The sequence below is a fragment of the Talaromyces stipitatus genome, genomic scaffold, assembly GCF_000003125.1.
Source record: "Talaromyces stipitatus ATCC 10500 scf_1105507295491 genomic scaffold, whole genome shotgun sequence".
Lineage (NCBI taxonomy): Eukaryota > Fungi > Ascomycota > Eurotiomycetes > Eurotiales > Trichocomaceae > Talaromyces > Talaromyces stipitatus.
This window is the reverse complement of record NW_002990122.1, coordinates 823652-848045: the sequence shown is the minus strand read 5'-3', so window position 1 is coordinate 848045 and position 24394 is coordinate 823652. Positions and strand designations below refer to the sequence as shown.

Below are 24394 nucleotides of genomic sequence, written 5' to 3'. Positions count from 1 at the left end.
CGTTTAGTTGCGGGGTCTCACATTGCTTGACAAGCCTAATGCAAAACCGTGTTTCAATGCAAAATGGCTTCAGGATTCGATAACCCAAACAAAAGACCCCAATTATAGAAAGACTTGATTGACCAAAAATTAGCAAATAACCGTACCAGAGCTAATAGCAAGATGACACACCCTCGAACAGGCCACCCGCTTACTATTGAGTAGGACCTGAGTTATAATCTATGTACGTCGAATTTCGATCGAGACCCGGTAATAGTATTACGTAAGGATCGGCTGACCACATGAAATACAATTCAGATCTAATGCTGTGAGCTCATGCTCGCACACTAGTTGAGATAGTAGGTACATATACTTCTTGTCTAATGTAACATAGAGCGGCTGAGCCATTGAGTCGGTACCGTAACTCAGTACCTAAGCGCTACTACATAAACGAAGACAAGCTACATTACTAGTCGCCTGCATTAGCTTACAACGAAAGAGTCAGTATCTACAGATCACTTGGAATATGTATGACAAAGATCCATAACCGATCACATAATTTAACACTGACCGAGGTAAACAATAAAGGTATTTGTAGTTCAGGCTGCTCTGTATGATTAATAGAATGAGACAACTTTTTCGTTTGATCACAGCTTATTGTTGGGAGCTAAGTAAGACTATTGCTCAAACATATCTTACTTACTATTGGCTGTAAGCCAGCTAATCTAACTTTCTAGGGTCTAGTTAGAAATTCGAAAGAAGACAGAGGGGGTTAGGGTTATTGTCGTGCGCTGATTTCACAAATGATCATGACTGTATGTTAGTCCTGTGCTCACGTGTTATTCCTCTCAAAAATAATACAGTATACTGAAATGTGCTTTTTTATGGAGTTGATGTGCTGACAAATATCCTGAAGGATCCAGAGCGCGAGCAACTAAAACGGCGACTTAGACAACAGAGAAACAGAGACGCCCAGGCTAAATTTCGAAGAAATGAAAAAAATAAGAAAATGAAATTGGAAGAGGAGAAAATGGAATTGGAAGAAGAGATCCGGAGACTACGAGAGGAGGTCCGACGCGCTCGAGAAGATGAAAACCACAAGGAGGCGCGAACGGAATCGGGAGCAGAGGTCCAGTCGAAGATCCTGGAGAGCTGCGCTCGAGAAAAACAAAAAGACAAAATCATTTTTAAATTGGAAGCAGAGGTCCAATTATTAAGAATGGAGAGCCAAGCTCGAGACAAAACAATTTCCAGACTCAGAGGCATATGTTCTCAGCTTCAGGACAGCCTGAAAACCCAGCAATCGGTCAATGAATCTCTGCAAAATCAGATAGAGAAATTCGTTTATCGGAATGTAAGCTCAGAAGCAAATGCTCAAATGAATGCCATGGGTTTAAACAGCACTCTACCCAGTCCGAATAGGGTGGGGGGAGGTGAAGCGACGGGTACCCAACAACTGTGCTATCAAGTATGGGAACCCTAGCATATGTGACGGCTGGATTACAGAGCAGGATATCGTACGGACCTTGCCGGCACCTGGACGAAGCCCTAAGCCCTAAGAGGATGACCCTAACGGGGATATCCTCCTTTGTCTTCAGGATTTCCTAAATAGGCACCGACAAGGCCCCGGACGCACATATAAAAAGAATCCTTACGAGCGGCATAGCGAGTCTTTTCTCCCTCTTTCCTCATGCTTAGTTTTGCTCGATTAGTTACCTCTTAGGATAGAGAATGAACGCCATCACAGCATATAAGAGATTGTAACTAGAACTATGATACACATATTATACAATTTTTGAAGTCATTTTGAAGTCGGCTCTTCACTTTATCCTTACTCCATTATCTATGCGTCCTACTCCAAATACACTTACGCGTGTGGTCGTGGTCCGGCAAGAACGTTTGTTCTATACTCAGATATGTCAAAAGATAAGTTTGTCGCTTGGTGGTGAAGCCGAATCGAGGAAGGAGCAAAAGATTAATTAGAGTTACATGTACGGTACCAAAACAAAACCAGTTGCTGAAGTCAATCCAATCAAGTAGCTGACTGTAAAACTGGTCGACCTGGTGCGATGCGTAACGAATTCCATAAGGTCTTGAGCATCCCGCTAATTACAGCTCCTTAACGTCACCCCTCACAAGCATATTGCTAGTAGTAGTAACTCAATTATGCCCGGAGGCATCGAGCCTAATGGGCTCCAATACGCTATTTTCTGTCTATTGCATATATTGTGGTTAGGCCTCGGAGTGGTGCGGTTCAAACCACGTAGAACTGCACATGCATTACTCTGCAAAGAATTTCCTTTTCGGGATGTATAAAATGCTCATCTTGTTAGATTGTATGTAACAATCTCTAGCGGTTTATCTCAACGTATCAAATTATGTATGCACAAGATGTGTGAATCCTTGATCCTTGTTGTTCTTGTTCTTGTCTCTAAGTACAGTCAAGGTGGAAGATATCTTTTACCCCCTATTCGGTGGATCAGTGTGTGGCTCGCTATTATTGGCTGACAAATCTCCTCTATCTGATTGGTTGAATCAGCTTAGCTAATCCAACACATCTTGGAATTTTACCGTTATTAAACATTGTTTTGGTCTTGTAACAGTCACAACCTGTAAATCTATACTTAGAATCTACATAAAATATGCACATCACATGATTCCTCTGTTTACACTGTTTGTGGAACTGCTGATCCTAACCGTGCCCAGCACGGTGCAGTTCCAACAATTATGGAACCGCCGAGCGGCTCTGTAATCCCAGTCCTTCGTGGTGCGCTCCGAGACCTATGCATGCAGGAGTCGTTGACAGGAGATCTCATGTTGTACCCCTATTTGGGGTGGCTTGTCACAGATATCATGTTGTGTGGTTTTAGTACTGTACTACTGTTACAGAAACGCTGTACCAGCTGTGAAACCCTCTGTAGCTCATATATTGTATCTTGAATGTTCCTTCTTGTGATTATTATTATTTTCTCCAAGAGTAATAACCAACATACCTGTCCAATATATTAGGGTTAGGGTTAGTTTGGGTGGGAAACAAAAAGTGGCAAAGTGTAGATATTCAGCTGGTCGTGGTCGATGAATGAATGCATGCTGCGGAAGCAAAGAGATAGATTTCAGTACCTTGACATTCCAAACCCTACCTTAGTACTTAGCCTTAGTGATCCCTCTCGAACGTATCTATATATATATTGTTACGGGCTAGTCCCGTCTAATGCTCACTATAAGGGCATATTCGAATAGAAAACATAACATGAGGAAAGGAAAGAGAAAGAAAACAACAAGTTCTTCGCGCCATGTACAATATTATATAGGCAAGGGGAATCGGGAACTTCTGACGGACTTCTCTCTAGGAATAGCCTCATGTCCGAGGTTTCTGGGATTGTTGGAGTTGTCGGAGATCGGCAGGGAGCGCTATTGTCAATCTCCGGCCGGATATTGGTTGTCCACTCTTGATCTGGGAATAGCTTCATGTTCGGGGTTGTCGGGGATCGGCGGGAGGCGCTATTGTCGATATCCGTGAGGGCTTTGCCCGAACATGCTCATGAGGTCAGCTCATAACATATATCCTTCGTAATGTTGTTACAGAGACACAAGATTCCCCGCACGTCATTCTTGGTGTAGTTTCGTAAACGTACCTGTGTGTATGGGAATCCCCAGGTGTTGAGTATCAACACCGGAATGTTAGTTATTCCGTTTCGCCTACCTAATATATCCCCTTTACTCATGGTGATTATCCTTCTCCTCCCTTTTTGGGAATCAGTCCTACATATTAGGAATAACTTCAATATTACCAGGCTCAACACGTAAGGCAGTTGGACTGTCCTTGCCGCAATCCTGTGCTTCGTGATCCAGAACCCGGCTAAACCAACAGTACCTCTTTCCTTAGTAGAGATTTACCGAGAGTACTTCTCGCATTAGCGCTCGAAGTAGCTAAATGCCTCGCTGGTGACAACTCCAGATAACAAACGAAGGACTGACAAATCGAGATGTGCCGAGCTGGCACGACGGGTGAGTTATCGTGAGCAAAATCATGTAAGTATCGATTGGTGGCAGGTAGGTAAACGATGAGAAAGCTCGTCGACGCGGTTGGTATTAGAGACACGCTATTCCAAAGTTCTACTGGCCAGTCTCTTCAATCTAGCATTGTTGGTGGCCAAAGGGTTGCATTTGTTATCTATGAGCCACTGGGTAATTTTCTTGAAGGATTCTTTGCGTTCGGCCATACTGATATGGAGTCAATCCAGCATTGTTGGTGGCCAAAGGGTGGCATCCGTTATCTATGAGCCACTGGACAATTTTCTTGAAGGATTCTTCGCGTTCGGCCATATGCCGTGTAACGGCTATATGCAACAAGCTACAGTCATAACGATCTTGAACATTAATAGAGCAGCCCTATTGGTTCAACAATTTCACCATCTCAAAATTGGCTGAGTATACGGCAAGATGCATAGACAAACGTCCGTAGTAATCCGCCGTATCCTTCATTGTTTGAAGCTGTTGGCGTTCCTGTAGGTCGGTAACAATGCTGTAATTTCCGTAAAAGCTGCTGCAGAAGGACTATCCATTTCATCTCGTCGTGGTTAAGGAGTAGCTTGATAAGCTCGATGTCTCGGTAATCGCATGCTATTCTCAGACTAGATGGTTCTCCCTTGTGGTCATCCAATTTGATGTCTGCTCCAAGGGCGAGGAAATAATCAATCATGTCTTGTTGTCGATTGACTGTAAGAACCAGGCTAACGGTGCTGTCCGCATTCTTGCCTTTTGAAATGGTGAGGCAGGCTAGATCTTCATCACGACGACGCACGGCCTCATCTAATAGTAGCTTGGTCAATTCTGGGTCCAAAGTGATCTTTGTCACTCGAAGTAGGGATTTTAATGTCACTAGGTCATTCGAAGCGTGTAGGTCTTTTAAATCAGCTAGCTGTTGTTCAGGTTTCCGCCGAACAAAATCGCGCCTGTGAAAACCGGGCCCTTGGGCCATTTCAGAAGGATGACTAGGGCGTCCGTCCGATATGGACATGGAATAAAGGCGAGCTGTGGGTAAGGAACCAGAAGTTTGCATTACCTTAGCGGGCAGCATATTGTTGATCTGAGGAGAGAAGACGGTCTTAAGGATGATCTGCGATGGTGATAATTGATTCACAGTTTCAGTGCGTTTTTGGATTGAGCGACTGAGCCTAACATCATTTCATGGCGGTTGAGCATAGAACTTAGTTGTAGGTTAGGAACTTAGGATCCCATGAGAGGAGGAAGACTCGAGTTTATATACTCTGTAGGTGCTTGGACACCTGACATTTCTACGTGGTTGTATTAGAATTAATAGAATATTACCGTAGCGTGCAAAGTGGGGCATAGAGAAACGCAGTATCGAAAATACTGGTCACCGTATTTAAACTAGTTTAGGGGAACAGTCTTGCGGGTAGGGCGACATAGCTAGTGGCTAGCCAATGTGAAGCTTAGGCATCAATTTTCGTAAGCTGGCTTGTCAACTGACACGTCAACTGGCTAGGCCGGGTTCTGTAAGCTAGCTTACTCGGGGCCTATAAATCTCCTACTCTCTATAGAGAGGGTATACCGTATCTCGAAGTTAATGAATCAGAAAGCTCTCAAGCAAGTTGTAACGGCTTAGCCCTAGCTTCCGCAGGCTCGGCGTGCGCCACATGGTTTCCCAAATAGGAAATCCATCGTACGGAAGAGGTCCGTCAAGAAACTTATATTTGTCGGCATTGTTTCTTATTGTTGGCGGCCATCGGTGCCATACTGGCATACAGACTCTGTCATGTGATCTTATGCGGGTTGGTGTATACGTCAAGTAGGGACATGGCTGGCTATAAAATACGGCCCCCGTACCCTGGCTAGACAGATTCCTTCCCTCGTGTCTAGATATTACCCTCTCAATAATATTTGTTAGCCCTGAGCACCGTCATACTAGCTTCCAAGCAAGCCATCATACGAGCTGGCTGGTACGCCCTCGACTAAGCTATCGAGGAATCTAGTAGGCAGGTTAGTTAGAAGAACCAGGGGTTGGAGATCTATATGAGAGCCTTAAAAAGGATTAGTAATTTAAATATTATGAGTGACATGAGAGTTTCTTAGAATCTAAAGGAGACTTGTATGCAACAATTACGTTAAGAAATTTTACACGTTCGGGTTTGGTATAAATTTCAAGTTGGGGGCGTCGATCTAGTAAACGGCGTCGATTTATCAATCTCGTGCAAAGATGTGAAGGAGGTTTCAAATCTGTCTGTTGCAGCAATGAAAACATAACAGAAAGTTCCCTAGATGGTCTATCTAACACTCAAAGGCTGGCTTGCCATCAGTAATGTGGTATATGGGCTAGGCAACAGTATCTGAAAGTGTCTGACAACGCTCTGTAAATAGCAGCCTCACACTATAGTGCATAAGGCCTGCAAATCACAAGGCTCATCTGGCGTCTATGCCCTAGTGCAATATGCCTTGCGTGCGTACACCGCTAGTCATTCCAACGATGGGACTGATTGGATAACAATGGGATCGGGGCTGAGGTGTTTTCCAACATCTGTGTCCTAAAAATAACTGAATGTTACTTGGACATTATTGATATGATTGTCTGCCTGTTTTGACCTTCTTGGTTACCTCGAAATATAGCTACCACAAGGATGCTTATTATAAGGTTAGGCAAGAGTTGAGTCGCTTCGCGTCTAAACTAAGTTCTTAAAAGAGACTAAGCGTAAATTTCATTCGGCAAGTAACTTGTTTTCTCCGTGAGAATACTGTAGTAGTGGATGTAACATTGTTATTCTAAGCTTGTCTCTCTTGGATATTCACTATCACACCACCCCACCTAAGAGACCATTTTCTTCATTGTGGCTGTGTTTTGCACTTACAACTATATAATATACTGATTATCCATTTTCACATCAAACTCGATTCCTGATTTTCATTAAATCGTTACTCGTGGAGCTCCCCGTCTCCCCTACTGAACCTTCCCCTGAAGACACAAGTTAGGAGGTACTGATAGACTATCACATATCTTAATCATGAGTAAGTTGAACTCGCTTTGTAGCGAAATATTTATGAAATATAAAATTGCTAAAATTTATCTCTTCTAGGTCAAGACTTAGAGAGTGGCCGACATTGTGATCTTCGCTTTGAGAATAGTTCGATGCCACCAAATCCGGGTGCGATGAATACTAATACTGGCGTTAACAACTTGAGGACGACGGAAAGTTTCGATTCCAGCAAGAGACCCGTATTTACCATAGCCAGCCAGTTACGAGCAACTATTTTTAAATCTTGGATCAACCTGCTGCTTTTTTGCGTTCCAGCTGGAAGTACGAAGCTTTCTTTTTATGTTGCACGCGGAATACATAATACTAACTGAGCATAGTCGCTATCAATTACTGCAACTTGAATATGACAGCTGTCTTTGTGGTTAATTTTATCGGTATCATGTAAGTTCGACTTATGACATGGCAGATTTAAGCTGAGATAACTCGATAGCCCGCTGGCAGCGATGTTGAGCGATGCAACAGAGGAGATAGCCCTTAGGTAAGTACATATATAGACATCAACCACATTTTTTAATATATGGTTATAGGACTGGAGAAACAATAGGTGGATTATTGAATGCTAGCTTCGGCAATGCTGTGGAGTTGATTGTCGCCATAATCGCCCTTGTTCATGACGAAGTGACCATTGTGCAAACCTCCTTGATTGGAAGTATGCTATCTAACCTGCTCCTGGTTATGGGCATGTGTTTTTTCTTTGGCGGTATCAATCGAACCGAACAGAAGTTTAGCAAACTCTTCGCCCAGACTGGAGCTAGTTTACTGGCTCTTGCTGTGGCCAGTTTGATCATTCCTACAGCCTTTCGAAAATGGTCCGCCGGTAAGATCAATATCAGAGCTCTAGGGGTAGTTGAGGCATAGATTCTGACTATGACCTTGGATATAGGCGGTGCTTCACATACGGACGAGCTTTCACGTGGTAAGTTCGTTGGTGACGGACGCTGGGGCTGATAGAATTGGAGAGCTAATGCAGATTTACAGGAGTTTCTGTGATTTTGTTACTCGTCTATACCTGTTATCTCATCTTCCAACTCAAAACTCATGCAGACATCTACAACAAACCCAGCGAGAAAACTGAGAAGCGCAACAAGAGTCGCGCCAAGGGTGACACTCAGAAGGGAGTGGTCGCTATGAGTGGTCTTAGCGCGTACATAGTTACCGGTACCCCTCAACTGGGACTTCCTGTGGATGAAAAGGACGAGAAGGAGACCCCGCAGCTCCATTTTTACGTTGCCGTCCTTGTACTAGTCTTATCCACCCTATTTATTGCCCTTTGCGCTGAATTCATGGTCAATGCTATTGATGCAGTGACCTCAGGCACTAGCGGTGTCTCTAAAACATTTATTGGTCTGATTTTGCTGCCCATAGTCGGAAATGCGGCAGAGCATGCTACTGCAGTGACATGTGCTGTGAAGGACAAAATGGACATCGCGATTGCAGTCGCTGTGGGCTCGAGCATGCAGATTGCGCTTTTAGTACTTCCGTTAGTGGTTGTTCTCGGGTGGGTTATGGGCAATGACAACATGGTACGTTCCATGATCCTATCTGATTATCAGCTGCATTAATCTTTCTCGTTTTGTAGACACTCGACTTTGGTGACGGATTCCAAGTTGTCGTTCTATTCATGGCCGTCCTCTTGGTAAGCAAAACGATTGACTGCAATTTATGTCATTTCTGACTACTAATTGCGTTAAGGTCAACTACCTAATCGCCGATGGAAAATCTAACTGGCTCGAAGGTATCTTGCTGATGACATTATACATCATCATTGCCATTTCTGGGTGGCTTTATGGCTGATATTGACTAGAATCGTTATTTGATGTGTCTGTTAGGCTGCAATAAATATCATTGATTCACTGTACTATGAATCTCTATACAGCCTCAACACCACGCTCAACGGTATTATTGAGCTTCAAAAGTTCAAATACATGTAAAAAAATTGGTGAATGGATCGTATAGACTCAGAGGAATAATATCGTCCAGTAATAGTGATCAATGACCAGATGCTTATAAGTATTGATAAGGAGATGATTCGATGCGTTGAATCTCTGTGTATTCCGTTGTCTTTCTCTCACTCTTGTTACATAAAACTCAGGGGTTGAGACTATAATTAGCCTCGGAATCACTGTTGGATATCTGATACGCTAATCCCATTCTGGACGACCTTACTAATCGGTGAATCCCCGGAAAAACACAATTGCCGATCCCAGGATTGGCACAACATCGACAGGCCTACTTTTGGATTCAGGATTGCTATTTTGCCACTATATTGTGTATATAAAGAGGATCAAGATGCGTAGCTAGCTGTGTTTTTAGAGAGTGCAAATCAGAGTCAATTTATTCCTCACCCAGATTGTACGCTCCTATCAGAGCCTAACCCCGTTCGGACTAGTACCAAAAGATTCCAATAATCACTAGCCATCAGGTGACCTGTGATCATATTCTTTACAATACATATGGAAAAGGCAGGAAGAAATTGACCTTTCAAAAAGGTATCGCTCCAGAGGCACATTACAGAGTTTGGATGGGATGTCTTTGAAGGCCTGGTTATAATGAATATATTCATGTCACAAATTTTAGTAAACACTATTTTCTTTACTCCGTAGTTCCTTTTGAAGCCTTCCTCTATTTGTCCTGCCCCACCGTAAAAGGCTTGTTATCTGAAGCTAGTCCTAGCATGGTTAGAATGGTATTTCATAATACGTACTGTTGTCATGACTAACATAAGTAATGCTTGCCCATTTGACATTATCAATTTCTAGCAGTATTTGTATTATTCTATTCATAATATTGGTATATGGTGAGAGGCACATGCCAGCCTAACTAGCACATCTTAGCTGTAGAGTAAATTACATAAGAGAGAACATGTAACTAACTATTCTAACTAAGTTAACTAAAATTAAAAAAATGAAGGAGGTCCTGCATCTGTCTGTATTAATTCCCTTAAGCTAACTCTCTAGCACCTAACTGCAACCGCCGCTAAAGTACTTCCTCGAAACTTTCCTACAGAGAAGGACGACAGAATTCTCGGAACGACTCGCAATGTTAAACTGTGCTGCAACATACTTAATTGAATCACGGGTAAAAGATATGATTGATTGTTTGACCTGTCTTCCAGCTGCCGGTATGTTGAATGGTGTTCTTCTAAATTTTTCAAAAAGCTAAGTTACTGAATATTGGAAGTCTTCAGTGGGCATACTGATAATGATCGGACTTACATTCTCGTTTTGAATTTTTTTCTCATCATGTAAGTTATATTTTATCGACTTACTCGAATCGAGTGATGCTAATTAATGCTTGCCAAAGTCCCTTCACGCTTGTATATTCGTATTCCATTGCGGGAATTAAAAATTGGTACGAAAACATACAGCCTCCCGATTGCTAGCCCATTTAATGATGTAGGTTGTCAGCGCAGAAGTCATTTACTAGAAATTCTTATACAATACTCACCAACATTGTGGAAGTGATTATTGTTATCACAGCACTTATTCATAATCAGATAGCACTTGTTCAAGACTTCCTGATAGGAAGCATTATCTTCACTCTTCTAGCAGTTGTTGGGTCATGCTTCTTGTTAAGTGACCAGCAGCGTTTTGACGAGTTCAAATGTCATCTAGCAACTGCTTGCCTAATGCTCGCTAGTGACATTCTGATTATTCCGATAAGGTTGAGGAAGTGGGCTGGTGGTGAGCGCTTGTTTAAAGATCTGAAAAACGAATAGGTCACTGAGTCAAGAACTAGGTACCCCAACAACCGACAACATTTCTCCTGGTCAGTGAACATGTGGACTTTCCAAGTTTATGTGTGTACTGATATTGCTAAAGCCACCGGCGTTGTCCTTCTATCTATTGTCTATCCCATCTTCCAATTGATATTTCCCCAACGTCTTGAGCAATTCGAAGATAGAGAAATGGACACTCTCCCTGAAGATGATATTGAAAAGGGCTTGCTTCATGAAGACAAAGATTGGAAAGGAGTCTCAACGTTCTCGCTGTACTCTGCTATAGCAAGTTCACTTATTTCAGCATCATTGATTGCATTATCTGCCCGCTCCATAGTTCAATCGTTTGATGACTTGACATTATGGGAAACCCGTATCTCAAAGTCCTTCTTCGGTTTTATCTTGATGCCGATATGTGGTAATGCAGCAAAGGTTATCGGCTCATTTGGAGGAAAAGTAGATCATACTATCAGTTCAGCATACGGATCGAGTATACAGTGTGTTCTTCTCTTACTTCCATTTACTATATTGGTAGATCGGATGACGGGGAAAGATCAAATAGTAAGTCAAAGGCTAGATAGAGGTTCGTCTTACTGAAATATTCTGCAGGATTCGGATTTCCGCGACGAATATCGCCTCCATCTCCTTTTCGTTGCTGTACTCGCAGTATGCAATCCTTATATTGGGCTTTCAATTGGTATTCTTGTCTAACAGTGTTTCAGTTTTATTCTCTCGTTTTTGATGGCAAGTGTGGTCGTTTCAAAGGTGTCCTATTGATGATGTTTTACGCCATCATCGCCTGGGCAGTATGGAGCTACCAGCAAATCTGAGATTAACGCAAGTAGACCTCGAGATGGTCGGACTTAGCTTCAAAGATGTAGCACCACGAGTTAGACCTCATGCAATCGCGATTCCCCAAGGTCGGAAAGAGGTTCGTCTCAGGTGAAAGACCTTCCTGTTTGGGTGGATTGGTTGGTTGCTCATCTCAATAAAATACTATATTTGCTGCTGTTCCGGTTCACACATCCATTTCATAACTAGTAATATGGCCACTCATTCATGGTAAGTCATGCGAGATATTGTATAGACGCTACTTTATCTAAGATTCATGAACATGTAAAGGCAGACATACTATTCTGATTATTCTTTATGATCATTTATTGCAGAAAATCACTGTGGAGCGATTGTGAATATGATTTATAAATATTCTCACCTAAACCCCATGTCATTCCATCCATTCATTGGTGGATATGTGATCACTACCTCACGATTACCATGACCCTTCCGGTTTATTGAGCATCCTCGGCTTCCAAATCCACGCCGCTTTTGAGCTGGGTCACCGAGCCCTATCAATTCCTTCTTCATTCACCAACTAGAACCGCCTTGTCTCCATTGCAAAGGCTATAAACCAATGGCAATGATCTGTCTCTTTTGATTCTCCAAACATAATTATCGGTCTTTCCTGCTTTAATTGAGTGTCCCGGTTTCTTTGCGGATATGGCTAAATACCGCCAATGGCCATGGCCCCGATGCATCTGTACCCTGGCAACAGTGTTGATGAAATAATGCTCTAGACCGAAGAAGGTAATGATCAAGAAAAAAATGTAGCCGAGAGCATAAAAAGTCTTGTAATTGATTTGATGTTTTCCGAATAATCGCGGACAATCACCTCAGTAAATCCGGCATTTTCAAGCATTTGCTGAAACACACCGGAAGTACGAGAACCTCAGGAACATTTTCGGTTAGCTCACGGTTATACTCGAGCAAAGAAATGCGGCCACTGGGGCGAAGTATACGGAAGAAACCAGCTAAGATAGTCTCAGGCTCTGTAGCATGAGCGAATGTTTCCATTGTGTAAATTCCGTCAAATGTGTCGCCTTCAAAGGTTTATAAATGGTGGTAGTCGATTTTTTTCACAATAGCCTGATTCTTGGAGAGGCATGCTTGAGTGATATTTCGTTCGGCTTTGTCTGAGTGGTGCTGAACAATGTCGATGCCCTGGACTTTGACGCCGTATTGACTTGTCAGGTGAATAGCGATGACCAACTCCATAACCCGCATCAAGGACGTATGCTCCCTATTGTAGATTCAACGAAGCCGCCATCTTATCTTCCATAGCACATAGTGCTCTACCGACGGGAAACGGCCATCAAGTATCATATTCGTAGTACTTGAAATGCCCAGTCCCACCAAGCAAAAGTCGATAACCGATTTGTGATTCAAGTGAGTGATAATAAGATTGATGCTGACGGTTAAGATCGATCATTGGATCTCGACTCGTGTTTAAGGCCATGATGAATGACGTAATAATGTATCCGTCATATGTCGAAAAAGTTGCTTATTGAGTCTCAATGAGGTAGATTGCAGCGTGGCCCTGAACGTGTTAGAATGAGATTATTAGAACAGTGATTGATCTTCACTCAATCCTTCAGATCCCGCCAGAAGAAAGTGATGAACTTCGATTGCATCATCCCTCGTTCCGAGACTACCTGGTCAACCCAACCAGATGTGGCCTAGAAAGTCTCCGAGTTAGCGAGAAAGGTGCGCATAGGAAGTTGTTACTCGATTGCCTGAGTCTCATGTCAGCAACTTTGAAGGAGAATATATGCGGCCTAGATTATTCTAACCCTGGCATCCTGCGAGCGGAGGTGGAAGAGAAACGTATCCAGCGACATATACGTCCTGCGCTTCGTTATGCATGTCTCTACTGGGTGCAACATCTCCGAAGAAACGAGATCAAGATATATGACAAGGATCCAGTTGACGATTTTATGCGACAACATCTCATAGCTTGGCTAAAAGCCCTGAGCTGGATGGGAAGAGCTGCAGAAAGTACACAAGCAGTGACTTGCCTACAGTTTATTGCATCAATAAGGCCGCCCGAAATACTTACCAAACGTTATCCAAGTACTCTACAGACCAATACCTGCCCTTTCTCTGTCAATATACCCAGAATGTCAAACGATTTATTTCCCATAGTTTTCTGTCATGGAACGTGCAACTCCAATTATATGTCAGTGCATTGATATCCACACCAGAAAGTAGCCATTTCGGCAGTCATTTTCAACAAAGAGTCTTCCGGTGGATGAAAATTGCCAGTTATGGAGAAGAACTGGAGCTCTTTACTTCAGACACTTGAGGGCCATACTAACAGAGTGAGGGCAATCGCCTTCTCTCCACATGGAACCATGCTGGTGTCAGCATCCAGTGACCATACAGTCCAGCTCTGGAATACAGCTGTAATGACTGTCTCTACGGAGCGGAAGTTTCATAGATCAGGTGTCGAGATCTTCGAAGATGATTTGGTAGAGTCTCGCAGATCGGACTCCAAAATCTCTGTGGCGGTAAGCGCGGGCATTTGAGAGTTCTGGTTAGACATCAACATCTCAGCTTCGTGCCTGACGGGTACCTCGTGTATATAGAACGAAGCCGGCTCAGAGCCTTGAGACGGGCAAGCGATTATTCTCGTACAGAACTGTGTTCCAGTGTCACTGTACATACTCCGTAGCTATACGGGATTATAATGCAATCCTATCCTTGTCGTTGGACGTTGCTAATCACTATATAAAGATGGTTAAGTTCATTCCGCGCTAGAAAGAGATATCCGCAGCTGATTTTGCAGTCTTATTCCACGAATAAATTGAGTAAAGCTAGGCATCCCCGCGGTGGATCCTGTCTGGCCAAAATACTATAAGAATTGCATCTCAATTTTGGGCGGAAGTCTGCACTTATTCCTTGATCAAGCGAAGGGTGAGTACCCCGTTTCATCAGCAGACCGACGGCCAAACTGAGATCCCGAATTGAATGCTTGAGAATGCCTACGTCTTATATTTACTATTGTAATTAGTTATACATGTATCAGCCCAGTTACATTTAATACATTATATAACAATCTGTTCGTTCCGTCTATTATAGTCTTTGACCTTGTAGTCCTAGTGCAGCTGTAGACTCGCGGCACATATTATTTAGACATAGGCTTTGAATGAAACGTAGTATTAAAATTTAGGTCAATTATTTGCTACCTTCGAGTCTGAGTGCTCTATGATGCATAACCTGCACTGATATACATGTATATAATAGTTTAAAAATATCTGCTTCAAGGTTTGTATGATGATTCACTAGCCAGATTTTGGGATATTGGCATATCTTTATCTCCGCACTCCTTCCTCAACATCTCTTCCTGGCAGCATACTGCTAATCTCTGACAACATCACCTTTCCCCTCAAGTCCTTCTTAGCCCTATGAATCTCCCTATCCGCTCGCGCTTAGTCTCAATATCAATCGTATCTTGCTCTTCCGTCCCGATCCATGGTATAATAATTTTCGGGTATTGATATGTCTCTGGTGTCGGTGGCCAGATTTGATGGTAATATCTCGCCAGATCGTCGAGTTGAGAGGATGTGAGGAGATGGTAGCGAAGCACGGACTCCGGACAGGAAGGGTGTGCTTGACCCGTTGTTAATGAAACAAGTTTCAATAGTCTGTGAGATAGACGGTTTAATGTGGGCATCAGGTCCGAATGAGGTGCGTGTTTATTTCTAAGCAGTATTCTGTTCTTATGTGGTTCGAGAATTGAGGTAATAAAGTTTTCAAAGTCTCCTAGGAGGTGTGGACACTCGTCGTCGCGGTCTTTGATATATGTAGGTATATCAGCTCCTGGTATGTTTGAAGTGGGCTTGAGCTTGGATTCGGAATTCTCAGCCATGATCGTAGGCAACCATAGCATGCGAAGAATGGGAGTTACTACAGTATATCTCCGCTCTAGCAATACTTCGAATCTATAAATGGTACATGTACTTCTCTTGCATAATAGCTATTTAATAATGACACCGTAAGGATTACTTCGAGACTAGTTGTTTGGTACAGGGTATACTACACGCTGTACGTATTATGGTTAACAATAGTCTTGAGTAAACCTCCCAGAAGCAGAAAGGGGAGTAAGAATCCGTCCCCACTCCCCTTATCTCCCCCCCATACAGCTGATTGCAAAACCAGTGCGCGCCTCAACTCTCTTCAATTGTTTCTGAACCCCTATAGCCAAGATGGCGCTAGGCCATATTTGTGAATTATTCCGAACCCTTGTCTCAGGTTTCGGTAACGAGACGGTATCGAATGTTTCATGACCCAAAATACTGTACTCAAGAGTATGGCTAATTCAGCACACAGCCACGCCGCAAGGCCAATGGTGCTTAGTCCCTGTTGAATACTCCGTATACAGAGTAAGTTAGAATATCTCGGTGGATGTGTTGTTCCGATAAGGAAGTAGGTCTGTGCGTACTATGTACATGGTGTATATAACCAGTCCATCAGCCCCTCAAGATTAGAAAAATGAATGAACAAGTTTATGCTTCCGAACTTACCTCAGCTCAACAGTACCAGCAGAAGCACGCTAATTTGCTAGTATATAAATAGCAGAGTTCCGCGATCGACTTTTCTTATGCAGCAATTAGGCTGATCTTCCATAACAGCCTGTCTCAAGACTGTCAACGATTCATTCTTCAATCGATCGCGGCTGGAATTAGCTTGCGACTGCCTATGGGGGTGACTACGCGCCGACAAGCGCGCCGCCAAGCGCTCGGGTTACCCGGAAATGAAGTCTCCTCACGGAACCGCACCAAGACCATTGAGCATCTCAGTCGTGACTCTCAGATGCACGATTCTGAGAGTTATTTTTCTTATATACCACGTGAATCTGTCGCAGGCCACTGGCTGCTGAAAACTGATGAATTTAAATCCTGGGAACGATTTCTGTGGATCAAGGGCAAACCTGGCGCTGGTAAATCTACTTTGATGGAGCACATTGCTCGGTTCACCGCTTATCAGATGCGCGATCAAGCAACGGTGACGTTCTGCTCAGTCACTGGTACTCGGCTTCATCCACGCAAATCATTGGCAGAAATATACTGCGTCATGCTTTATCAGATTCTACGTCGCAATCCGGAGATTGATAGGAGTATCAAGAAGATTCATAATAAACGTTACTTAAAGTCTTGTTTGAAAACCGCAATTACGAAGATGTCCAGGCCATTGATATGCTTCATAGATGCATTGGATTCTTGTTGGTCGGACGAACTTTCAGAATTACTTGATTTCTGTAATAATTGTTCATCGTCCATCAAATTCTGTTTTTCGAGCCGGCATTATCCGTACATCGCTGCTTACGAAGGTCCAACCGTGATTTTAGAAGAACAGCAAGGTCATTATGACAAGATTCAAAGTTATCTGAAAAATAATTTACAGGACTTGGAGCGTTTAGTCCCAGAGATGCGCGATTCTCTCATTGACGAAATAGTGCAAAAATCCTCCGGATGTTTTCTCTGGATAGAAAGTCTAATTAATCTATGGGAGGAAAAACAAATATCCGACTTCCGAATCGCATTGGACGACGTGTTGCCAGAAATGAAACAATGCCTGGAAGATATCGTGAATAGACCAGAAATGAAAGCATGTTTCGAAGGTGTTGTGAGGGGAACCTACTTGGAGTTTTTGCGGTGTGTCCAATGTGTGATGCATGCTAAACGTCCGCTAAATATGGAGGAATTATTTTTTGCAGTCCTCTCTGGGTTGCCTGACCGATCCAATCAGCCTTCAACATGGACCAAGCCAGAGGTAGAAAAATTCGTTGTCACCAATTCAAGAGGTCTCGTGGAGTTGGATAAGTCTTCTGGCTCCATTCGATTCATTCATCAAACAGTACCGGAAATCCTACGTCAAATTTTTGAGGAGAACGGTATTACATATGATTATTTCAAGGCCCAGGAATATATGAGACAAAGCTGTGAGAACTACCTTAGCCGGCCTGGTTCGCTCACGCCTTACATCAAATCTTCGACTTTGTCTGGGTTCATACATGCTAAATTTCCTTTCGTGCGGTATGCTCTGGAATCTCATGACCACCATAGCCAGGCAGCGACGAGTGTAAAGTATCAAGGTCACTCAACCTGCGACAAAATGACTGATGGTCAACTCTTGGTTGCATGGTATTCGGGCCAAACACACCTAAAATGAAAATAGGATAGTACAGTATTAAAAGATAAAAACCCAAATGCAAGGGATGTTCGAGTGGAAGGTTCTGGTAAAATGAACTATGGACTGTTTTCCTGTGATGGTATTCTTAAAGTAAATCACAGGAATATCATTAATCCGGAGCTTTCCTGGATACAGGTTAGGGTGAAAACAGTTGAAAACAGTTAAAAACAATCAAAGTTTGTAGAAGCGCGCACTGGTTTTGCAACCAAGTGTATAATAGATTTCATGTAATAACATTACATAGGGTATGACCTTCTTGTGATTTTCACATAAAGTTCTTCTGGCTGATTGAACCAGACGTCTCGTGTCTTCCATGCCTGGTTTGGTTTCATACAAATGTGAAACCTCCGTAGCACTGCAAGAGGTAGTTTATACATTTCGAGGTTCGCAATCTACCAAATCAGTCCCTGATGAATCCTAAAATAGTTTACCGGAAGACTTACATTCTGTCCTATGCATGTCCTTGTCCCTGCGCCAAAGTTAAGCAGATATCTACCCATATCTTCTGCGGCATTCTCCTCAAGCCATCGCTCTGGACGGAACAGCGATGCGTCTCTGCCGAATACTGTTTCATCGTAGTGAATCACAGCAGGATTAATCCCCACTCGATATGATGATGGGATATGACGGCCGCACAGACTCAGTCCGTCTAGTGGAACAACGCGAGGTAATGTTAGACCGATGCTAGGGGAAAGGCGCGTCGCTTCCAGTATGCAAGCTTTTAAATAAGGCAGTTTTCTTGCCTCACTGAAGCTGATATCATCCCCAGGGGATATCGATAGATAGGTGCTATCAATCTCAACTTGTAGTTTCTCATAAGCCGTCGGGTTTCGCATTAAATGGTAAAATATTGAACAGAGCGCTATGGCTGTGGTATCTGCTCCAGCAAATCTGGCACAGTTGGTTAGCATTAATTTTGCTGTTAAGGCTTTTAATACTTACAACGCAGACCAGGCTTCCATCTTAACATGATCCATATTAATAGCCTTCTTTTTTTCAAGGCTAAATAGTTTCTGTAGAAGACCATTATTGTTTGTCTGTTCAGTTTCTAATTGTGTTTTCACGATATTTTCAGCAGCGCAGTTAATATTGTCTAACGCCTGAAAAGCCCTTCGAATTGCTGGCACCATAAAAGAAAAGCCGAATATGATTGGACGAAGATATACTGGACTGACAGCAGCTATGCACAGTATCGGCATCAACAGCTTCACGGACTCGATGTATGAGCCGTGATCAAAGCGGTGCTCCATAAAACCAAACATATGACCAAAAAATATCTCTCCGATAGTATCGTAGGCGAACCTAAAATACACGATCAATTAGTGCAAAGTAACGGATCATGAGACATACATATGGAGCCATCTGCCGAGCTCAATATTGTGCCCTTCGTCTGCCAATTCGCCAATGCGTCCGAGGAATAATTGGGAGCATCGGTCAACACATTTTTCATCTATATTTTCCAACTTATAGACATTACCTATTGCCCTCTTAAGTTTGCTATGCTCCTTTTCGTTAGTAAGGCTAAATAGATTCTCTCCAGCGCCAATTTTAGGGTTTTTGAATACGCTATAAAAATCCGTCTTTTGAAGAGGATTTCTCAAACGATAGATATCTTTTTTAGCCTTTGGGTCTGCACAGGAGAGTTCATTAGGACCAATACGTATGAGGTATCCATATTTCTCATGTAGGCGTCTCTGAACAAGATCCATGTCTCCGCAATATACCCTCCAGACATACCATGTTCGGCTGATTGACGCCCAATACGGGCCTGGAATGGAACTCAATGGGTGAAGTGTTTTAGAGTAGACAATCCATATCAGATAATATAGAGCAAATGTTAGCAAAGGACCAAGCCGTATAATCTGGTTCCACTCCATGGCTAACTATAAGTCACAAGTTTCGAAGCGAATAAGAACGAAGAATAGTAAAACCATAAATGACTTCAATGGATAGTTTGAATGACTTCAAACTTTTGTGAAAGCGATACCCTCTTTAATAGTCTAATTCGAGCCAGTTACGTATACTTGCTCTTCTGGACCACCCAGGCAGCATAGATTACACGACTTGTGACTCGCGCCGGAGCTAGCTTACGAATCGCTTCACCCGCAGCTTATAATTGTATTCCAATTTCTAATATGGTTAAAACATGGTTATAACATTAGTGCCTGAAGCTTCCCATTCGTAGCAGCTGGTGTTCCTGTTATTTGTTACTTATGACGCCAATAGGGATGGATTTTTTTGAGAGCTGTATAGGAATATAGAAAGTAATTTTATGATCCATTACATGCGGCAAATTTGGAGACTCTTCTGTAATTGTTTCCATTTCCAGACCACCTTGCAACGAGGGAGAGGTTTGACACCATTCTGGGCCATAATCCAGATCGTATCAAATATGAAAACTCTGAACACTGCAGGAACACATGACAAGTTTATAGTTGCATTATTAGGGCCGCGGGTGAACAGTGGAACAGAAAGGAAGACCGGTAGCGAAGTGTCTTATTTCTCGTCTTTTATCAAACCCAGAAGGCAGGGAGTAGACAATCGGGAAGCAATAGTAGAGCATAGGTTGTCGCTAACAAGGATGTCGCCCAGACACAGGCACCAAGGTCTAGTCATCTCCCACCAGCTTTTCTGTGGTATATATCTATTAGGTTGATCTCGGCGAGGTAAGGGAACCGACAAGCCTTAGCCATTCTTCATCGTCATTGGTACATATAGGTAGCGCATGCGAGGACACGAGCGAAATTCGGATTACCCACGCATTAGTAGTAAGATAGATTCTTGACCGAGAAATCTAGTCATTACATGATAGGAGATCTATACCCCACAAGACTCTGACACCTCTGCTCGTATAGCAGCTTTTAGCCCATTTTGCATTTAGCCTTGGGTGAGATTTCAGCTCCTCGATTTAATCAGTTCTGTGACAAAGATCTTACTGGATAATAATAGCTCACTAATACATGGTGACAAAACATACCGTTACTACATATCATTGAATAAATCCCAGTCTCTGGCAGTCGTAATAAGCTTGCAAAAACTACTGACATGCGTTCATGTAGACTCTGCCAAGGGCATGATCCTACCTATGATCCCGACAAGGAGATTCGGCGTTATCGCAAGAAAAAGACTAGGGATCTGAGGAAGAGAATCAATCAGATGGGAACTGACAAATATATCCCGTTCATCGATATAGTCACAATTCAAGAACGATCAGCCAATTCTAGCGTACAGTAACATTAGCATACAAGGAGAATCGCTACATGTATGTGGTGCAGAGCAAGAAGGCGCTTCTGGCAGATATTGCGGGATGAGATCGTCCTGACCTAGGATCCAACTGCGTCCTTATTTGTATTGTACATGAAATTATCCATTAGAATTGGAGACATGTACAATTCTCTGCAGCATATTTTCATTAGTCAAATATTACCATAGTAGATTATAAAAGTTTGAGACTCGACTGTCGACCGGTATTGTGAGGCTAGCTAGACCTGTTCTGGCAACCTACATTCACTACAGTACTAGAAAATACATGTTAGAATATGTTCCTGAAATGAGCACCATGAAAACCCACCCCAACGCGTATTTCCATCCTTGTTGGTGGGTCACTTTCCCTCACTAGATTAGTAGGTTTGTTCCAGGCCAATCGTGAAGATAGTTACTAGGATCAAAGAAAAGAAGTGGATATTTCTTTCTCTGTCTCCCTCATCTGTCAGATTCAATGCCCGGTCTTTTATAGAAACTTTTGGCAAGGTGATGTATGGGCTATCTTGAGGGTTAAACATTGGACTGAAATCTAGGTGCCCAGATATATGCCTTAAGGTGTCTTTTAGACCTGTAAGCTCGAACGGCCAATCTCTCTGCCTCGTTTGGTGTTCGGGTTATCTGACGGCTACAGCAATTGCTGAAAACCCCCTTACTCTCCATAGATAGGCTAGACGCGACGTGTACAATTATGTGGTTCAAGGCGGTCATGAATAATAATTGGTTGGAACGGGCAAGTGAGATGATCCGAGAACTCCTCGCCTCGGAGCAATTAGGGCATCACTTGCTACGACTACAGTACCAATACAGTATCAGGCACCTTTCAATGTTTTATATAGTTATTAATTTATTTCAGAACCATATCCATGTACTAAAACATCGTTGAGACGGTGAGCTATGTCACAACAAAAAAGCACTTAACCCATTATTGCAGTCACAGTACAGCGCAGAAGAATGGGCACAATACTTACATGTACAGTATCTTTACGGTGTGCTCTCCTAGATCACTCACTGCAGACTCTACTAAATAGTTGAGTTATGGAAAAGGATGGAACCCTATTAGTCTTCTCTTTTGCGCCATAACTTCTCAGGAAGGTTTCGGCGGCCGCTATGTGATCATGGTTCCGACTAGTACTGAGTGTACTGAGTACGTGGCGCAAAGGTGTCAAGCATATATCATCTATTGTATTGACCTTTGCACTATACGTTTCCAAAAGCCTTTACAGCTTCTAATGAGTTGTGTTCAACAGCTTAAGATTGATAACTAGTGCACCAAGAGACAGTAAATACCGAACGAATGTGTTGCAATTGAATGAATAAACGATGCTTGAAAAAGCCCTTTGGGTTTAATCACCATTTGACTGCTTCTCGCGCGTATTTGAGGGCGATGCTTTATCTGTGGACCATTATTCATAAGTTTGAATTCCTAAGCATTTTTAGCCCGCTGGCAGTAACAGTAACACTAACACCTGCGACACATAATCAGTGCCCTCAGTACCGCATACTATCTCAGGCTTCTTTTTATATAATTTACTGGCGACGCTAGCATATGTGAGCCTAAAAGTCCAGCTTACAAATTGGGTTACAAATCACACAAGGCGGCGACGCAGGGGCTTGGATTACTTAGGCCTAGTCCTATTCTTCTTTATAAATAGAGTGTTCGAAGAATTTGACACAACTTTCACTTTCACTCTCACCAGCAATGTTCGCTAACCCCAACTCACTCCCTTGTCGGGAGCAAGCTATGACAGCTGAGGACCAAGCAATGGATAATCTGCAGCTCAGAATGAACGATCTCCAGCGCAAAATGGACTGTCTCCGAGCTAGTCTAAAAGACCTGTATGGCTGACTAAGTGCTTTCCATGATATTGTTGAAAATATAGGCTGATTAAAAGTAGTCGCACAGTGATTAGTCCAGAAATTATTATTCAGTACATCGGTGCCTTGTAAGTATTTGACCACCAGACTGGATATTACAAGGACTAAACCTTTACAGGTGTTAATTTCTTCAAAGCAAAAGCGAATGTTAAGTGTGAACGCGAATCACCAATACATTTGGCCGTTCTGCGATAGGCCCAGCGGTAGTCGAATCAATACTCAGATAAGCGCTAGCTATTACGGGCAATTGCATCGTCAGGCAGTAGTTACTATTATTGTAATATTGAAAGGGACTTTACGACATACTATTAATTTACCACTGATCTAGACGTCCGCTCTTGGCCTTTTCATTTCATTAAGCTCGTGCGTTACCGGCTCTAGATATGGTCTCCTGATCCACGACCTGAGTGTATGTACTAACTACCTCGTAAGCTGGCTTGTAATCCGTCTTCATACGGGCTCCTTTCAACGAGCCTGTGGAGCAGCCGGCTCTAGGGCTTGCTCCGAGACACGTATAGGTGTATATAAGCTTATGACAGGATATCACCTGAGTCACGTAGATGCCTGCCTCTATGTCGTATTGGAACCAGTCCGGTGTAGGCGAGGTGTTGATATCAAAGCTCGACCTCACCACTTAACTAGAACACATATGACATCTTCTAGAGCCTCATCAGCTTAAATCATTAAGAACCTCAGAACTAGGATTACATAAATACACGGTTTAGAAATCTAAATTATGGGCGGTTGGAGTGTTAGGCTGCCTTAGAAAATGGAATCAAATTACGCTTCTTGTCTACTTATGTACTTAATGGATGGAGAGTGTGCAATATAAGTACAGCCCACATCCTCCGACATATCTCTTTTCCCGTTCTGTCTATGTAAACCGGCTCTATCGACTTCTGATTATTCACATTATTAAGGCAATCCTTGCACCACTATGTTATATAAATAAATCAGGCAAGAAGCATCCTGCCAGCAATATCAGACGAAAATTTGAGCTTAACAGATGGATCCGGGCACCATTTTCATTACCAGCATACAAGTGACCGAAGATGCAGTTCTACTCAATTTTGGCACGTCTCTTATTTGTTTGCGTCGGGGTTTACTCGGTGTGATAGCGGATACCGCAGAAAAAGGATTTGGTCTGGAAGACGGTCGTACGATCACCATTACAAGTAATAAGGTTGATGAGGGAATCGGCTGGGCAAAAGGCTCGCTACCTGTGTCGTCACGTCTATTAGAACTGGATTGCCATCTAGTGACGTCTTCCGCTTTCTACAGACCAACGGCGGCTGAACTTGAAAAAATCAAAAAAGAGTTCGAACAAACTGCATTCTGATCCAGTGTACATGTACCTTGACCAATATGAGCTTCATAATTCGAATCTCTTTCTCCTTGAGTACAAGTACTTTGGCAGAAAGAAATTCGTAGATGTACTGTCTAGGGAAGGCAGACATGAAACGCGTAGCAGCTATAC

The 24394-nt window shown here is 42.9% G+C and overlaps 8 protein-coding genes across 8 annotated transcripts; 4 read left to right on the top strand and 4 right to left on the bottom strand.

Moving 5' to 3' along the window:
- Window positions 1-988: 988 nt before the first annotated feature.
- TSTA_110250 (uncharacterized protein) lies at window positions 989-1962 on the top strand (the record flags this gene model as incomplete). Its single annotated transcript, XM_002488556.1, has 2 exons — window positions 989-1424; window positions 1781-1962. The coding sequence occupies 2 exons, from the start codon at window positions 989-991 to the stop codon at window positions 1960-1962; spliced, it is 618 nt and encodes a 205-aa protein (XP_002488601.1).
- Window positions 1963-4149: 2187 nt separating this feature from the next.
- On the bottom strand, window positions 4150-5197 carry TSTA_110240 (uncharacterized protein; the record flags this gene model as incomplete). Its single annotated transcript, XM_002488555.1, has 2 exons — window positions 4437-5197; window positions 4150-4333 (listed from the first exon to the last, which is right to left on the bottom strand). The coding sequence occupies exons 1-2, from the start codon at window positions 5057-5059 to the stop codon at window positions 4150-4152; spliced, it is 807 nt and encodes a 268-aa protein (XP_002488600.1). The 5' UTR covers window positions 5060-5197.
- Window positions 5198-6893: 1696 nt separating this feature from the next.
- TSTA_110230 (uncharacterized protein) lies at window positions 6894-8825 on the top strand (the record flags this gene model as incomplete). The annotated part of the gene is made up of 9 exons (XM_002488554.1): window positions 6894-7002; window positions 7071-7292; window positions 7349-7412; window positions 7462-7509; window positions 7559-7848; window positions 7915-7947; window positions 8010-8554; window positions 8611-8667; window positions 8724-8825. Exons 1-9 carry the CDS (start codon window positions 6999-7001, stop codon window positions 8823-8825), a joined length of 1365 nt encoding a protein of 454 aa, XP_002488599.1. The 5' UTR covers window positions 6894-6998.
- A 1245-nt stretch (window positions 8826-10070) lies between these two features.
- On the top strand, window positions 10071-11579 carry TSTA_110220 (vacuolar calcium ion transporter, putative; the record flags this gene model as incomplete). Its single annotated transcript, XM_002488553.1, has 6 exons — window positions 10071-10152; window positions 10335-10426; window positions 10528-10714; window positions 10805-11310; window positions 11359-11415; window positions 11472-11579. The coding sequence occupies 6 exons, from the start codon at window positions 10071-10073 to the stop codon at window positions 11577-11579; spliced, it is 1032 nt and encodes a 343-aa protein (XP_002488598.1).
- Window positions 11580-12038: 459 nt separating this feature from the next.
- Window positions 12039-12600, bottom strand: TSTA_110210 (uncharacterized protein; the record flags this gene model as incomplete). The annotated part of the gene is made up of 2 exons (XM_002488552.1): window positions 12039-12095; window positions 12460-12600. The coding sequence occupies 2 exons, from the start codon at window positions 12598-12600 to the stop codon at window positions 12039-12041; spliced, it is 198 nt and encodes a 65-aa protein (XP_002488597.1).
- A 2371-nt stretch (window positions 12601-14971) lies between these two features.
- Window positions 14972-15475, bottom strand: TSTA_110200 (uncharacterized protein; the record flags this gene model as incomplete). The annotated part of the gene is made up of 1 exon (XM_002488551.1): window positions 14972-15475. One exon carries the CDS (start codon window positions 15473-15475, stop codon window positions 14972-14974), a length of 504 nt encoding a protein of 167 aa, XP_002488596.1.
- An 809-nt stretch (window positions 15476-16284) lies between these two features.
- Window positions 16285-17856, top strand: TSTA_110190 (uncharacterized protein; the record flags this gene model as incomplete). The annotated part of the gene is made up of 2 exons (XM_002488550.1): window positions 16285-16612; window positions 16646-17856. 2 exons carry the CDS (start codon window positions 16285-16287, stop codon window positions 17755-17757), a joined length of 1440 nt encoding a protein of 479 aa, XP_002488595.1. The 3' UTR covers window positions 17758-17856.
- A 158-nt stretch (window positions 17857-18014) lies between these two features.
- On the bottom strand, window positions 18015-19487 carry TSTA_110180 (cytochrome P450, putative; the record flags this gene model as incomplete). Its single annotated transcript, XM_002488549.1, has 4 exons — window positions 18015-18170; window positions 18222-18669; window positions 18721-19080; window positions 19129-19487. 4 exons carry the CDS (start codon window positions 19485-19487, stop codon window positions 18015-18017), a joined length of 1323 nt encoding a protein of 440 aa, XP_002488594.1.
- Between the last annotated feature and the right edge of the window lie 4907 nt (window positions 19488-24394).